The 17714-nt window shown below is 37.6% G+C and overlaps 1 protein-coding gene across 1 annotated transcript in view; it reads right to left on the bottom strand.

Annotated features, from left to right (window-relative positions):
* Window positions 1-17714, bottom strand: part of LOC134171625 (protein FAM13A-like) — a 69110-nt gene that overhangs the window by 23508 nt on the left and 27888 nt on the right. Inside the window, exon 6 of the mRNA XM_062634039.1 lies at window positions 10003-10049. Within this exon, the coding sequence (XP_062490023.1) occupies window positions 10003-10049 (47 nt within the window). The remainder of the gene's footprint in view (window positions 1-10002; window positions 10050-17714) is intronic.

The following is a 17714-nucleotide window of genomic DNA, read 5'->3' as shown; positions in this document are numbered from 1 at the left end:
GTTGGAACAAGTCCAGAGGAGGGCCACGAGGATGATCAGGGAACTGGAGCACCTCCCATATGAAGACAGGCTGAGAAAGTTTGGGCTGTTCAGCCTGGAGAAGAGAAGGCTGTGTGGAGACCTCATAGCAGCCTTCCAGTGTCTGAAGGGGGCCTACAAGGATGCTGCGGAGGGACTCTTCATCAGGGACTGTAGTGATAGGACAAGGGGTAATGGGTTGAAACATAAACAAGGGAAGTTTAGATTGGGTATAAGGAAGAAGTTCTTTCCTGTTAGGGTGGTGAGGCACTGGAATGGGTTGCCCAGGAAAGTCGTGAATGCTCCATTCCTGGCGGGTGGTCAAGGCCAGGTTGGACAGAGCCTTGAGCGGTATGGTTTAGTGTGAGGCATCCCTGCCCATGACAGGGGGGTTGGAACTAGATGATCTTAAGGTCCTTTCCAACCCTAACTATTCTATGATTCTAAGAATACATAGTCATAATGCAGCAAAAATAAATCTATGGTCTGAATTTGAGTCAGGGTATTGTCTTTCCTGTTACCAGTTTTGTATAGGGTCTCAAGCAACCAAGTTGGAAATGTAAGCAGCAGACTTCTCAGAGCTTTCTTTAAAAGACAGCTAGTTTTTATCACGCTGAAATTAAAACTCAACAAGAGGATACCATAAATTTTTTGCTTCATATAATTGTCAAAATAAAAAATATCTAACACATTTGTTCGAGCTCTCATTAAAAGATGTAAATGATTCACATATTGGTCTTCTCAAAGTTATAAAATTATTTCTCAACATTATCAAACAGGTCAAATTAGATATCATAACTGATTTAAAAACAACCTTTTAGCAGTGTGATTGGAGGCTTGCCTGCTTTTAATGTAATCAGCCCTCTTTTCATTTTAATATTCGAAGTCTTCCACCTGCAGGCTATTAGCTTTAGTGCTTTGCAGGAAAAGAGTCAAAAGAACTGATAAATAGGAAACACCAGCCATTGTTACCAGCCAACAGAAATATCAGAGGTGACATGCGAGGTTAGCCAATATAAATTAATAATTATTTAATGAAATATAAGGCAAAATCGGAGGCTTTGTATAATGTTGGGGACTTAGAAGTGCCTTCAAACTCTAAGTTCAGAATATTTCATTAAACTTGACAATTAATTAGTGTGCCTAATGATCCCCTCTCTGGCAATTGTCCTGAGAGAAATGATCAGGAACACATCCATCCTCTCTGGAAATGTTTTGCAATATGTTGCCATAAATAGTTAGAATTCCTGCTTTTCTGTGCAAAGAAGGGGCTTTCAGGTTTTTTTGCCATTACTCTCAATTACTAAATTACTCCAAAATAATTAAGAAGAATTCAACAGCTAAAGGTTTGCGGTATCAAAGAAACCATCAAGGACTATCAGGGAACCTCTTTCCTAACCCACTGAATTTCTGTTTTCAGTAACAAAGCACGAGCTGATCCAGAGTTACATCAGAGACCAGTAGTCATGGAAAATAACATTACCACTGTTTTTTATGATGATTCATATCCTCTAATTTTCAAATTCTCTTGACAGTCTTGCTGTTCCACAAACAGCATTAATGTCGCACTAGAAGAAATCTACAGATCTTTAGTACCATTTCTGAGACAGGTGTTCATAAAATTCATAATATATGATTTTCCAGGCTCAGCCATTGTCAAAGCTATATCTGGAGGAGATAAAGTCAGTGGACAATACAGGTCTTAAATATTTCACAGAATAACAGACCACATAAAGTGCAAAACATTTGAGCATAATAATAGAACAAAAGTTAAAATATTCCATATTGACAGTGTTCATTTTTTGAAAAATTCTTTGCATACCACCATTCTCATGCAGTGTGAGTTATGAAAAACTGAAGATGTTGAAGCTAGGGTAGGAACCTAAGATAAACTCAATTATTTGCAGGGCTCTGCTCTTCAGCTTTGTTTCAGCAGCAAGTAAGATCAGCTCTGAGACACTTTCTTTCATACCTTTCCTGTCTGAAGAAAGATCTACTCATTAACTCCCTCTAAAGCTAAGGAACTGCCTCAAAAGCAGGGCTTTTGTACTGGGCTGCATTTCCATAGCTGCTTACGCTGACAGGAATGGGGCACTCAGAACTAGGCATTCAGCTTTCTTCCCCCCTGTTCCTCATGCCTTTGTACTACTCATTAACACCAGAATGACCCTATCCCTGAAGCCAAGAGCTGGTCCACAGATAGCCTGTAGTAATAGTACATGGAAAAAGAGTTGGCTGTTTATATATTTTGCTTTAATTACACTATCACTAGAGCACACAACAGCTACATGCTTTATTAAGCACTGACAAATTCTGTGGCAATTAGAAAGCCCAATTAGCAATTCTCACACCATGGGGACATTTTGTTTGATTCAGAAACAGTTAAAGAGAAAAATTTAGAAGAAAAAAAGGCTTAAAGTTATTTGAAGTTACAGACAGAAGAATCTATGTCTGTAATTTAGAGTATATTTAACACATGCTTAAAATCTGTTCTTCTCAACAAGGGCTCTGACTTGGGAGCATGCTTCTTGACTCACTTCTCCATCATTTTTTCCTCCCATTGACAGAGCCGTCTTATAGTTTCTTTGGGAAAAGTTTATCCCATAAGAAAAACTATCAAGAGCTAAAAGCAAATGCAACTTGAGCTTAGAAAGTTACATGCCACCATAAAACATTTCTGAATAGAAATACAACCAGCAGTTATACTGGTATAGCTAACACTCAAACAAGAGACAGTTATCAATTATCTCAAGTTAGGAAAAAAAATTGTCTTTATACCACAAAAGGGTTCCCTGTGGTGGTTTATACACCTTTCACTCTTAAGGCATCTATTGCCCAAGGTGATCCTATTCAGTTCTCAGTCGGGATACATTACCAGATGGATCAGAAATGCAGCCCTGTTACTCCAGAGCAGTTTAGAAAGGTGTGCAGGTATGCCAACATTGAAATGCTGCTGTTTGATATGAGAGACAGTCTGTGCAAGTTGGAAGTAAATCAGCCCAACCTCAGACTTGGGAGGAATTCTGAATTCTGTAGCTCAGTACTGTCCCTCGTGTAAACTGGACTGGGTTCTCTTTTTACAGAGACTACCCAAAACTCTTAAGTTAAACAAATTTTGTTTTCATAAGAAATCAACAGGGAAACAGTTCATGTAATTCTATGTCTTCAGCTCCACCCACGCAGCTGATATGACTCATGATCCTCAAAGCTGTTCCAGCTTTCAGGGGTGCTAGTGCTTGCCTCATTCAATTTACTGTAGCACTAGTTATACTGAGATATAGACACCTGCTTTACAGCTGTGAGAAAAACAAGCTACTTGACAGCAATTAAGGTAAAACTTTGCTTTGATGTGAATTCTGGAAAGCTGCTGTTTCCTCAGTCTGTCATGGTCCCTGCAGAAAGGGTGAAATGTTAGCAAATTCTAATGACTGCTCTTAAGGGAAAATGAGGGCAATTAAAAAAATTGTACTTGCAGATTAAAATATAGTAAACTAAAACTTCTGTAGAGTTCTACTGTCATACCCCCAAAGCTGAAAATGAAACTACTGAACTCCAATTTACAATTATTGCCAGTAACACTTCTCAAGGATTTTGCACACATCACTTATTATTGGATTTTATTTTACTAGAGACTAGATGAAAATAATTCTTTTTCATATGGAAAATACTCCAAAATTCCTTCCTTTTCCCATTGGTGAAAGTTGGAAATGAAAGCTTGACATTTGGCACAATAGCTACTTAGAAATTGTAGTTCCATAATTTTTTGTCGACATCCTCATCAAATCCACTTGAAATACTCCCTGCTGCATACCATATATCGATACACAGGACACACACGGATGGATACAGCAGAACGGAGCTGATTCTGGAAAGTGGATCACATTAGCTATATCATTCATGATGATCTATTAGAGAAGATGTGACTGCATGTGCTTAGTCTGGATGTATCCCTAGGTGCTTACAGGTAATGTCAAAAATGCCCAGACTCACTTTCTCTTTACCAGTCTGATTGTGTAAACAAATAATATTAAAAATATTACTGTATTAAAAAAATTTTTTTTTTTAAAAAAAAGGTAGAAAAGGTGAATGTAAACAGTGGAGTAGCAGTAACAGAAATGGAAAAGGTCTTTCTGAATATGTGAGGGAGCCAAAACCACATCACATACTACTCTGAAGCAAGGGTGCATGTGCACACAATGGGAAGTAATATTAAGCTGATTAAAAGCTCAAATAAAAGGCTGTGTGGATGCACTGCCCTTTAACCAGGTTTCTTTTGGTTTAATTCATATCAAGCAGAAAAAAAGCCAAAGAAAAAACAAGACCTACTCTCAAAATCAAATTCAAAAAGCCTCATGTAGAATTTTACATTACATTACTTTATCTAACACCAAAATAAGCATATATACATGGCTATGCATGTGGACAGACTTTAAATAGCATATTTCTTTCAAACTCTCATCTAGAGGAATAGAATCACAGAATCAATTAGGTTGGGAAAGATATTTAGGATCATCAAGTCCAGCCACTAACCCAGGACTGCCAAGACCACCACTAAACCATGCCACTGATGGCCTTATCCACATGGTTTTTGAACACTTCCAGGGATGGTAATTCCACCACTTCCCTGAGCAGCCTGTTCCAATAACTGAACACCCTCCGAAGAAGAAATTTTTCCTATTATCCAATCTAAACCGCCCTGGCACAGATTGAGGCCATTACCTTTTGTCTTATCACTTGTTACTTGGGAGAAGAGACCGACCCCCACCTCACTACAACCTAATTTAAGGCATTGTAGAGAGTGATAAGGTCCCCCTTGAGCCTTCTCTTGTCCAGACTAAACAACACAGCTCCCTCAGCCATTCTTCATAACACTTGTTCTCCAAACCATTCACTGCCTTTGTTGCCCTTCTCTGGACTCTCTCAGTATCTCAATGTCTCTCTTGTAGGGAGGGTCCAGAACTGAACACAGTATTTGAGGTGCAGCCTCACCAGTGCCCAGTACAGGACGATCACTGCCCTGGTCTTGCTGGACACACTATTTCTGATTCAGACCAGGCTACCGCTGGCCTTCTTGTCCACCTGGGTACAAGCTAGCTCATGTTCAGCCATGAACATCAGCATCCCCAGGTCCTTTTCCACTGAGCAGCTTTCCAGCCACTCTTCCCCAAGCCTGCGGCATTGCATGGGTTTGTTGTGGCCCATATGCAGGACCCAGCACTTTACCTTGCTGAACTTCATACCATTGGCCACAGCTCATTGATCCAGCCTGTCCAGATGCCTCTGCAGAGGCTTCCTATCCTTCAGCAGATCAACACTCCCACCCAACTTGGTGTTGTCCACAAATCTACTGAGGGTGCACTTGATCCCTTTGTCCAGATCATCAATGAAGATATTAAACAACACTGGCTGTAATACAAAGCCCTGAGGGACACTACTAATGACAGGTCGCCAACCAAATGTGACACAATTTACCACCATTCTTTGGGCTCTGCCACCCATCCAGTTTTCAACCCAATGAAGAATACACCTATCCAGGCCATAAGCAGCCAGTTGCTCAAGGAGGCTGCTGTGGGAGACAATGTCAAATACTTTACTAAAGTCCAAACAGACAATGTCCACAGCCTTCCCCTCATCAGCCAGGCAGGTCACCTTATCATAGGAGATCAGCTTGGTCAAGCAGGACCTGCCCTTCATGAACCCATGCTGACTGGCCCTGATGCCTCTGTTTTTCTCTGCATGCTTTGTGATCTCACTTAGGATCATGTGCTCCATGGCCTTCCCCAGCACTGAGGTCAGGCTCACAGGCCTGTAGTTCTCAGCATATTCCTTCCTGCCCTTTTCATAGAGACAAGTCATGTTAGCCAACCTCCAATCCTTGGGGACCTGCCCATTAGACCAGGACAGTGTAAAGTGTATTTGTATATTATACGTAAAGTGTATTTGGAAGCCTAAAGTGAAGCCAAAAGCATTTGCTTATTAATAGGTCTTCATCCTTGACCTCGCTACCAAGAAAATATAAGAACCAAATTTTCTATTTCCTATATTTTGTACATGAGGAAAAAAAACAGAACCAAACCAAACACCAAAAAGCAAGTCTAATCAACTGCAAGAAGCACTGGTATCTCAAGCCTACTGTGCAGCCACAGATTTCCAAGTCCTGGCCAACTTTTCTGAATCAAGAACAAATATGCAGCTTAAAATATCAAGTGTACTCCCCAAAAAAATCTGATCAGAGAAAAAGATAACTTTGGAAAGTCTGCTCATCTGTTTGGACATCTTTGATCTTCACTATTAATTGCCATTGCATTTGCATATTTTATAAAAAGTATATTAGGAGAGTGAAGGAGGGAAGTGAAACATCAGCATCACTCCATCCACTCCAAATTTTTCTTAGAGGACTTCCTGCTTTGTTAATCTCTAGACAGTTTCTGACAAAATTTTCTTCACAGTTAAGACAAGGTATGTCAGTTTTATATTGCTAATATTTTACACTCTAAACTTTCCAGTTACTTTGCACATCTTTTTCAAAATAAAAGACAACAGATTTTATTGGCATTGGGAGGTGTGTAACGGAGTTAGGCAGGACAAAAGACCTGTTTCCCATAACAATAACAATGCCATTTGTGTATTTAGCATCATGTACATTCAAGTTAGTGACAACAGCCTGGTTACAATTTGCTACACCACAGGCTGTTCCTGCAGCTATCCTTGAATTTAGCCATCAGAGTTGGTAAATCTGATTGGATTTTATATTTATCTTTTACGTGAAAAGAAGTAACAAAAAAAAAACCAAAAATGAATCTGCTGTAATTAACTGTTCCCTCCAAAAAAAATATCCTGCAGCATTCCTAGATTCCTACATATGCTAGTAGTCTCTCCCCCATGACAGACACTTTTATTTGCCCTTGATTTAAAGGGATTAAAACTGCCTGGCTAGGCCTACTGATAGACATCTATCAAACACATTTCTCTATATCAGATTCCCAAGATGACAGATTTGTATATGCAGTTAAGTTAAGCCTCTGTGAAACAAAACAGAAAATCAGCTAATAGTTATCTTATTCAACCATATTGATTTAGTTTAAATGGGCATAACACTAAATCAGCTAAATTAAAGACAACTCTTGTTACAAAAAAAAAATGGTAGAAAAATTAGTAACAAAAGTCTGTAGTTTGCTAATCTAAAATGCGAGTCATCCTCACTTTTCCATGATGAAAGGGATTTGATGAAAGTTAAGTTACCAGGACAAGTTTTAGTTCCAGAATATAAAAGCACAGGATAGAAAATAGGCAGTAACTGAAAAAGTGAAGTATCATCCTATTTTGTTTAAGACTGCTTACATTATAGAAGAAACTAGCAACACCGCATAGGCATACTAAAAGCCAAAAAAAATAATCTTTAATGTCAGTGATATGAAGGCAGGTGCATGGTAATTAGTCTTGCTCTCAATTCAGAGCTAGTCATGAGTTTTGGAAAGCTAAAGTAAATTTACTGTCCTTTCACAGTCATGTGCTCTTGATAACACCTTTATTTACTGATGGATTAACTGAGAAATGGGGCAGCACTCAATTGTGCTTAGACTTAACAAAAGGGTGATTTTAAGATAACAAACACCAACACTTCAGAGTCAGTAAGCTTCAAAGTACATCCAGCAGGTTACTTAATTACAACACTGAATCCATCACAGCAGATTGAGGCTATGTCTCTCTTCTACGTATTTATTTCATAAGTATTTGTGCAGTACACATCTTTTGGGTGGCAGAGTGTCACATCTAAGAGTTGGTTTCAGAAGCAACCTTCTTGTGGCATCAGATAACTTTTCTACACCAACAATGTAGCTCAACGCAAGTACTGCCCCTGCTTGCTGAAGATCAGGTCACTTCATGCAGGTGCTCCATTCCCTTCTCAGACAAGAATGTGCCACACTAACTCAAAATAAATGGTTAAATGGTCAGAACATCCTATTTCACCAGAAACAAATTACTATGCATTTTCACCCCAACAGAGTGACAGTAACAAACAGCTGGGGTTACAGAGTGGAAATTTACCAGCAGCATTTGCTTAGTTTTGTTTAACTGAAAACAAACAAGTGAGGAAGTTCACACCTGCTTCTAAGACAGGCCTATTCAAGTTCATTTCCTGAAAAAAAAAATTGCCTTTTGCTAATCAACAGACGTTGGTTGCGAAATAATGAACACTAGTGAACAGTGAACGTCAAGTTCTCTGAAAAATGCAAATCTGGCTGTCGTAAGGATACATAAATTAGGTTTGAATTTTCTGCAGAAATTTCAGATAGCAAGAAAAATTCATAGCAGTTGGATTCACAAAAAAGTGTTTGAGGATGAGACTTTTTTTTTTTTAATCCAAAATTTATGGCATAAACTCAAGATAGAAACTGTGTAGCATAAGAAGGACATAAATTCAGTACAAGAAAAAAAACAGCTGTTCAAAAATACAGAAAAAAATACCCAGAATTCCTATTAACTACTGAACCCACTATTGTACCTCAGATCCAGAAATGAATTAGAACAACATGCAAGTCCTCCACCATACCTAAACAAACAGTATGATTTAGAAGTTACCCTCTCACAGAAGAAATTATTATTTCAACAGCACTTGATAATATGGTGATAGAAGCTCAACACTGGGAGGTACTATCTGGCAAACAGAGATAGTATCTTTTGAAATCTTCTCCCTTGACTTTTGTCTCCCAAATGGTTTATTATACTCCCTTATTGCTCTACTAGTATTTGATTAGCTTGTGGGAAATGCCAGCTTGCCTCTGTTTCAACAGCTTTGTCTAAAACCTAGAGTTATCTTTCCTTGTTTTCTGAGAAAGCTATATCGTAACTAATGTGGTTTATTAATCTTCTGCATTTCTAGTAAAGCAAGTAGAATATTAAGTGGAATGCTTCAGCAGTGTCTAGCATTACAAAATACCTGGGAAATACTTGAAGTTGCTCTGAACCGTAACATCTTTTCCTTTTCGGTTTTATCACAGCAGAGCACAATAAACTTGGCCTCAATTATGGTTTTTCAGTTGAATCTCAGAACAAAACTCACAAAATCTAAAAGACTGGAATGTGTACCACGATTTTCTAGTGGCTGTTAGCCTAGTCCATGCATTTCCACTCCAAAATGCAAATGGGGATGGGAAAGCATTACTGGGGGTTTTTAAGTCTTATGAGTAAAAATATTCATTTAAGAAATTTCCAGGCTAAACTATTGTCCTGTGGTCAGACAAGTCAAATTCTGGAGAAATGATGCAAGGAAATCTAGTCTTGGGTCATATCATAATACTGTTTGATTAGATAAACACAAGTCTCATAAAAGCAAAGTCTTTGTGACAGAAACACAGCAAAAGATTTCAGCTCTGTTTAGTCATCAGGTTTTCTTTCTTCAGAAAATATAACCATCTGCATGATCACAGTCTTTGTACACCCCACTCCTCTCAAAAAGAAGCTTTCAAGAGACTGAATTCACTGCCAGGTCCCTCCCTTTCCCAAAAGTAAAAGCACACAGTTGTTCAGTTATTCTGTATTTACTCCAATTTTATCTCTGAAAACTGCTGCAATACCACACCAGTGCAAACCCATGAAACACTTCCTGAAACTAGGAAGTTCATCCTTGCAGCTTAGGAAATACCAACATGTGACCCATGATGTAAGTACATATAGGCAGAATAAAAAACTGGAGGAATACTGAAAAAAAAACAATCAAACAAACAAAAACAACGAACAATCCACACGAGAATCAAAGATACATTTGTGTGAGGATCAACTGGCGACACTGGCCTGCTACACCTCCATTTATCTGTCTACTGCTGATATACATCAACATTAAGACTTTGAGAAGTTTCACTTTTTAGGTTATTCCTCCAACAAATCAACCATCATTACATTATAGAAATATATTATACAGATTGGTAGTGAGATAACAAGAGTTTCCACGAAGCAGTTAAATAACAGGTGCTTTCATCCTACCTTAATAACATGAGACTGTCTTTTTCTTCATCTTCTGTGTTGTTTTCCTGTGTAGAGAAAGAAATAAAATGTACAAGGCTGGATTTCAGTTCATGATGAGCTTGATTCACCTTTCAGTTATGCTAGTCTTGTTTATTTTCAGGAGTATAAACACTTCGTGCTCATTTAAGCCTTTGCAATATTCTTGTCTTAGTCAAGATCACATCCTACCATTTTCCAGCTAGATGCCCACATGAGAAAGCAGGAAACTCTAATATAATCCTAATAGAAACAGCTGGGGAAAAACTTCAACTTTGAAATATTAAAATATGATTTTTAAGTTAGGCACATTTTTCTACATATGACAAAGCTCTAACTCAGTAGGAACACAAATACAGGAAAAGCGTATTTAAAAATACCCAGACCATAAAGCTTACTGGCATACAGCACATCTTTTGAAAGGAAGAAAATATAAAAAAAAAGAGGTGGGAAGGTAATGGAAGCTTGTTTGGGCAATAAAAAGAGTTGGATTTTATTTTATGTTTAATATTATAAAATGGTAGTAAAGTCAAACCAGCAGGGAGACCTCAGCTTGAATTCAGAAAAATACTTTCCCAAGACCAAACTTTCTATAGCCTGAGTAGAGGCACCCCTACTGCCTGAGAAAACTTAGCTCTGCAGCTTTTCATATTGATGTCATGTATTCCGCATATTAAATTCCATTTTGCTCAAGGTACCTACAATTTTATACAAATTAAGAGCTATGATAACCCTTTAATTGGTAAATATTGTGGCAAACAGGAGACAGAAATTCAAAAAATAAGAGTTCTTAGTTAAGTATGGAAAGCATCTATAAAAAAAAACACCAAAGCAGCCAAATCAGAAGGATTTTAAGAGCCTCTTTCCAAACCTGCTGGAGCTTTTGCCATTTAAGACTGAATTAAGTCTCAGTTTTGAAAGGCCTCAGTGGTAGTATTTTAATTTATTTTAAGAGATACTACAGTTTTAAACAAGAACCTGCGTTATCTGGACCCCAGATAATTAGCTATGTAATTGGGAAGAAGAAAAACTATTCTGGCTTTGCTACCCTTTTCACTTTTTATCCTTTCATCCCTTGTGATTTTTCCTGCCTCAGTGCTATGTCCTAATCTAGGAAATTAGGACATGACAGTTTGTAGTATAGATAGAAAAGAGTTATTGTAATTACATCTGTCATGTAGTTATCATGTAATAACAAAACAGCCACTACATGCATAATAAGAGCTACCCAGGAAGAACTTGTCGTGCACAAAAAATGATGAAGTAACTTTCTCTTAGCTCAAGCCTCAAGCCACCTTACAACAATTATCATAAAAATGGAAAACTTCTGATTTAATCAGGCAAACACTCACATGGCCTTAACCCTAAGAACTTAAATATGCTAAGCACTTGCTAAGTAGGTTGGCAAGCGCTGAACTTCCTTGTTAAATAAAGCAAGACCTAAATCTTAGACACACACACACAGCAGTTAGTGCCTGCCAAGAGGAATTTCATGCATAGCACTGAACTACACAATTTCCATTAATTTACATTACTGAAACTAATAACACTGTGGTGAAAAGGAATATGATGAGCTCAACAGCTCTTAGATCAATAGTTTAGAACGTGAGAACGCCCAAGCCTTTTCTACTTTCTTAGATCTCCTTCCGTATGTGTGCACATGGTTTCCAGTTTCATTGTAAATATCGTGACTGTAAATAAGGAATTGCAGTGTTTAAGTCTTGATCCCCAAATGTATCGATTCTCTATTTTCAGCAGCATAGCACGCTGGATTTCTGCAATCCCATAACAGTCAGCGCCCATGGCTGTGTGCCTGCAAAATCCACCCAGGATGGGAAAGCTAGGTTCAGTTCCCACATCTCCCCAGGAGCATACCCTAAGCACTGCAAACTCCAATGGGGGAGTGCATTTGATTCTACCGAATGCAGCTGCCCTATTTTTTAATCAGCCTTGCTCCAATACTTTGTTAAACATCTAGGGACTGAATCTAAGCCTCCCTCTTTAATGCAGTGACTACAGTTCCCCTAGGTTAAAGAGTCAGCATTATTTTTGTTCTAACTCCCTCTAGGATGATCAGCTTTTAATTACTGCATGTTTTTTACTGGAACCTTTTCAACGAGGGGTACTAAGAGTTTTCTTTCTGAACTTTACAATATGAGCAAAGAAAATAAACTAATTTTAAAAGTGGAACAGCTATACGCAATACATAGCACACACAGCTTCACTGTTTACTTCACTATACCTTGAACACACATAACTTTTTTAAATACTCATGGATTTCTGGTTAACAACAAGGATTTCTCCAGGGTTCTTTGCAGTTCTTTAATGTAAGAAATTGCTCTAATTAATGATTCATTCAACAATTTAAAAATGCATCCCTTGCAGTCAAGGAGTCTGGAGCCACAGAAAAAGAGAACAGGTCTGCAACACTATGTATCTGACAAAATACATACAAACACACTGAATTTATTTTTTTTTTCCTTGACATTTTAAAGTTAGGTTTTGTCTCTAAATTTTTTGATTTCTTCCACTAACAGCTAAACCACTGTGGGGTGGTTTACAAAGCTAATGCACATTGTGTTTGACCAAGGTGGTGTTTGAGTGGCGGTTAAAATACACCAAAAAGTCATTTGTTTGACAGCACCTTAGGCTATTTTAAGCAAAAATCTGCAATGCAAAAGGTTGATTTCAATCTGTACACTGAGGCAGTACATAATAAAACTTTTACTCTTTCTAGAACCATGAGATTTCTAATACAAGTGACATTTCCAAGCTCCTTTAAAATGCAAGTCATTAAATAAATACTAAGGAATAATTTTTGATCTGAAGGTTGTATACTAATGACTTTACCAACCCCTGCCCTCTCACACAGAAAGAAATATTAAAAGGTATCAGGAGTTTTAATTTTGGAGAGGTTCAGGGAAGTCTACTGCAAATTAAAGGGTCTCTGTTCAGGAGTTCTGCATGTTTCCCACCATTTTCCCACCATGTAAAAGCATTCTCATCCATGCATCTTTCCTGAAGAAAGAATCACAGAATCAAGTAGGTTGGAAAAGACCTTTAAGATCATCAAGTCCAACCTTTGGCCCAGAACTGGCAAGTCCACCACTAAACCATGCTACTACATGCTTTATCTCCCTTTTCTGACAATGCGACAGAAGGCCAGCAGAAAAGATGCTACTCTTTTGAACGCAGCCACTTGAGGACACATTTCTCCAGAACCTACTAATACAAAAAAACCCAAAAGGTAGACCCAAACTCATCCTCTCCAGTAGAAGGAATACTTAAAGATAAGACAATACTCTTAAAAAATGCACACCCTTATAGCCCATCATCTTCCCCATGGTGTTTTGGACATGATGCTTTGAATTTGTTCTGCTAAGCTTTGTTATGATAAGTATTTTCCTGGCTTCCTATTAAAAGAAAGTAATCACAAGAGCAGTGCTGGGAGATCAGATATAGCATAAGGACCCAAAGAACAGTTCCACGCACCACTGAACACAGAATCTCAAAATTCATAACAGAATAAGCTGCTGTGAGCAAACCCATGTGATAATTTATTAAAGCATAACTTTTTCATCTACTACAGGGAGAAAACAAAATGGCCTTATTATAGGTACAGTAAACCTGAGACAGTATCTGGCATTGCTTGGTTCTGCTATTCTCCAGCTATCATGGCACTTCCAAGAACAAAGAGGTAGAATTTGCATTCAAAATATTAACAGAGCTTAGCAATATATGCATTTATTTCCACATTCTTTTTAATATATGCATCTTCTTGAGTATCTAATACACACAAACCATCATAAACATCATGGGTTTTTTTCTTTTATTGAAGTTATACTGTAATACCCAGTGAAACAGTTGTAGATATTTAGTTTTAGTACTCTCTTTCTAAGCTATTTCATTGTTATGTTTGATAGCCATTTAATAATCTGAGGTCATATAACCTGAGGAATGTACTAAATAAATCAGCCATGGCAATAAGATCTGCTTCCCCAAAATTTTTTGAACTGAATTATTTTATTATGAAAGAAAGTGAGGTATACCTAATAACTGTAACCCTTGTACTTTACTGCTCCATTGCAATATTCTACCTATATTTCAACTAGGGTGCAATATTAGTGTGCCATTTGCTATTGAAAATTCACCTTTTTAACAGAATCTAGGAGATTTTGAGTAGAGAGGTCTGTGATTTCACCCCTAAGATATATAATCTTGAAAAATAGAATTTCACCAAAATAAAACTATGGAAGAAATAGATTAGTACAAATAAATTTTGAAATGAAAGCTATTTCCATATTCACTATCACAATCAGTTAAGTTTTCAACTCTAACCTCAAAACTTATTAATGGATCTTCTGTACAAAATAGTAGAAATTAATACTGGCAGAGATTTAAGGTTTGACTGTATTTTCTTTCTCATTCTTAGGCCAGAACAGACAAGTCTAGCTTTTCTGAAACTGTAATAGAATACCAATTTCCTGTAGCCTGAGTTTATCTCAGTTAATAAAAATTTAATGGCATACTGTTATTTTTAATTAGAGAGTTTGTGAAAACACAAACATGCCAAAATTATAAAATGTTTATTCATTTAACAAAAGCAGTCATTTTCATCTTTAAAAACCTCACTCAGAGAGTTGGTAAAAAAACAGGCATCAAACATCTACTGCATTATCAACTCTTGAAACTGATCTCCACACTGAGGCATGCAAGCAGAGTGATACACACTAAACTCCTAAAAGCAAAGGTTTATAACTACCCTGATTAATTGTGCCTATAATAAATTTTCCATTTTTTTTCACATTCTGTTTGACGCATATTAATACCTCAGTTTAGATATATGTTACTTTACTACTCTGGCCTGATTCCTTTCTCCCTGCCCAGACTTAGACCTGCAATATGAAACACTGCAATGCCACTTAATTGTAGTGCCCAGAAAGCATCTTTTGGAGGTTTATTTTCCTCATTAAGATTCATTGATTGTATCATTCTAGCACCTCTAGCTTTGAAATGCTTGCTGCAGAACAGTTTTATAATAAATCCAGTATAGGGAGGAAGTGTTTGTCCTGTTCAGTTTCTATTCAAGCTGGCTTGAAAGTCAGTTTACTATCTACCTCAAATTTCAACTGACACACTGCCTCACAGGACACAGTCATTTTGGCACACTGAGTGCAAGATAGACAAGTATTTTGAAGACAGAGAAGTTCTAACACTTCCTTTTTAGTCTTTTTGCAAAATTTCTTGCTACTATCTCACCTGTAAGCTTCAGAATTGCTTTTTCCTTTTGTGCTCATTAGGACAATGCAACTGACTTTTAGAGGGCAGAGAGAGACAGGATGCACTTCATTACTAGGCTGTTTTTTGTGAACTAGAAACATGGACAACTGTAATAATGCCAAGGCTGCCTTGTTTTTTAATACCATAAACCAAACTCTAATTTGGGAAGCCTGTAACTAAATGAAACGTTAAGCTGTTAGCAATAATTTAGTGCAGCTTAGTTTGGGAAACAGACATAGAAATGTTTTGGAAACAAATTCCATTGCTTAAAAAAAATAAATAAATGAAATAAAGATCACACTTACTTGTATCAGATACATGAAAGAATCTGGGGTAGGTGCATGCTCCAACCCCATGGATTTTGCAAGGCAATGCAATGTCTGTCAACTTTTCCCTTTCTGAGAAACTCTTAAACTACTTCTGGAAAAAAGTCCAAGAAAATTCCTCTCTGCTTTCCTTTATATTCCACAGTTAGTTACCAAAATATCATGGGAGCCGGCCAGTGCTCTGCAATACAGGTAGGCAATGTGACCAACCCTCCTTCAAAGGACAAGCAGTTTTAACCTGCTGGGCATTTTAAATGCCACTTTCACAACTAGACTTCAACCGCATGGCTACATTTACATCTCCCTCCACACCTCCTACTTCCTCATGTTACTTTCACAGTCAAATACCATCCCCACAGAGCTCAGGTAACATGGCAGCTGTTGTGAGTGTAGTGCCAGCTAGAGCCAGGCCAGCAGCTTCTTGAGCAAGTTGTCTCAGCAGATTGACAAACAGCAGGGATATTGATAATTTCCAGCACTTGAACTGCTGGGTGGTGGAAAACAGGAGCAAAAAAGGAGCATGACTAAATTCAGCTCCCAAGAAGCATTAAATGCAAATTTTTCAGTTACTCTTACAACTTCTTTCCACAGCAATAAAGAGGAGAGACACTGTTTCTTTTCCTACAAAAATGAAATACTACATTTTTCTGCACAATGGCCCTCTTGGAACACATACCATTGTTCAGCAGATGAGAGAAAATTACATCTACATTCACAGCTATTTATTACTGTTTAAGTTAAATAACAGAGAGGGCAGAAGAGAGTCAGTCCCAGATGGCAGCATGTAGGGAAAACCGTACTGCTACATTAAAGATGTGCTTTTAATTAACTTCTATTTGAATTATTATAATTAAAGATTTTACCACAGGTGTTCTTACAATGATTACCTTCTATTTCCTTGTGCAGTGCACATTCCCAGGAAATGGAAATCGAGACTATTACCTAATTTAAAACTCTCAATTATTTTAGATTTTATTGCTTTTTAATTGCTTTATTAGTGATATTTTCTTTGCGCCTTTTTGATCCTTTTCAGATTCCAACAGGCTTTTCCAAGACCTCAGAAATTTCTTTCAGGTGGCCAGGTGCAATTCTGAGCAGTTAACAAAATATGGATTACGTTTTATTATGTTTGGATCCAAGAAAACCAGTTCATACAGAGTTACAAATTTTTCTTTGAACTTGGAAAGAAATGGCTCATTTTTGTCACTGGTGCTGCACATATGATATTAATTCCCTTCAGTTTTTATCTAGAGATTGCTATCTCCTTTAGCGTGGCATTTGTATACAGGTCTTTGCAAATGACATTGTTACACACATTAACCATTGCAATGTGTACCGGATGCAAAAGATCAAGTAGCTATCCTGACTTCTTGCAGACTACTTGTGTAGGCAAGTAAGTAGTGATTCCCTGGTTTCCTATTAATATTTCCACTCATAATATAAAACCATATTGTGAACTGGCAATTAGAAAACATAGGGTAAGAGAAACAGGTTCTTGTTTCACCTGTGCTGCAAAGATACATTGGATCACATTCTTCCTATGAGTTTGAAATTCACTAAAATGATAGAGAGGGCTGAAGACAGGATTTTATAAAAGGAGGAAAAGAATAATGCACAAAAAAGAATGATTTAAGGCAGATGGTACTTCCCTCTTTTGCATTAGTTCCTGCAGCAGATTTTAGTATGCAAGACTACATTCTGAAATCCTTCTTAATTCTATCTTCCAGTCTAGGGAAAACAAGCAACAATAACCCAAGAATAAACAGGATCATTCATCTTTTCTTTGTGTTTATCTCTGAAAACGTTATCTTTATACTGAAATAATATTCAGCAGAGGCATTCAAACTGAAGGGACCTTTGAAGTAGCACCTCTTGAGAAAAAGCAATAGCATCAGATGGCTTATATGCTCATTTCAGTTTAACAGGCAGAAATTATTGTACTATCACATTCACAGAGCTATCAGGGTTCAGTCCACCAAAGAAGCCATTGGGAAAGAAAGGTTCTCAGTCTCCACGATCAGTGTACATCAGGGAAGTACTAGATAGATGGATGCACAAGGGTGTAAGCTCAGCTGCATGCGACACAGC

The sequence above is a fragment of the Pezoporus occidentalis genome, unplaced genomic scaffold (genome assembly GCF_034315485.1).
Source record: "Pezoporus occidentalis ecotype Australia unplaced genomic scaffold, CSIRO_AGI_Poc_V1 ctg41, whole genome shotgun sequence".
NCBI classification, from domain to species: domain Eukaryota; kingdom Metazoa; phylum Chordata; class Aves; order Psittaciformes; family Psittacidae; genus Pezoporus; species Pezoporus occidentalis.
The sequence above is the reverse complement of the archived record's forward strand: the minus strand, read 5'-3'. Positions and strand labels throughout refer to the sequence as shown.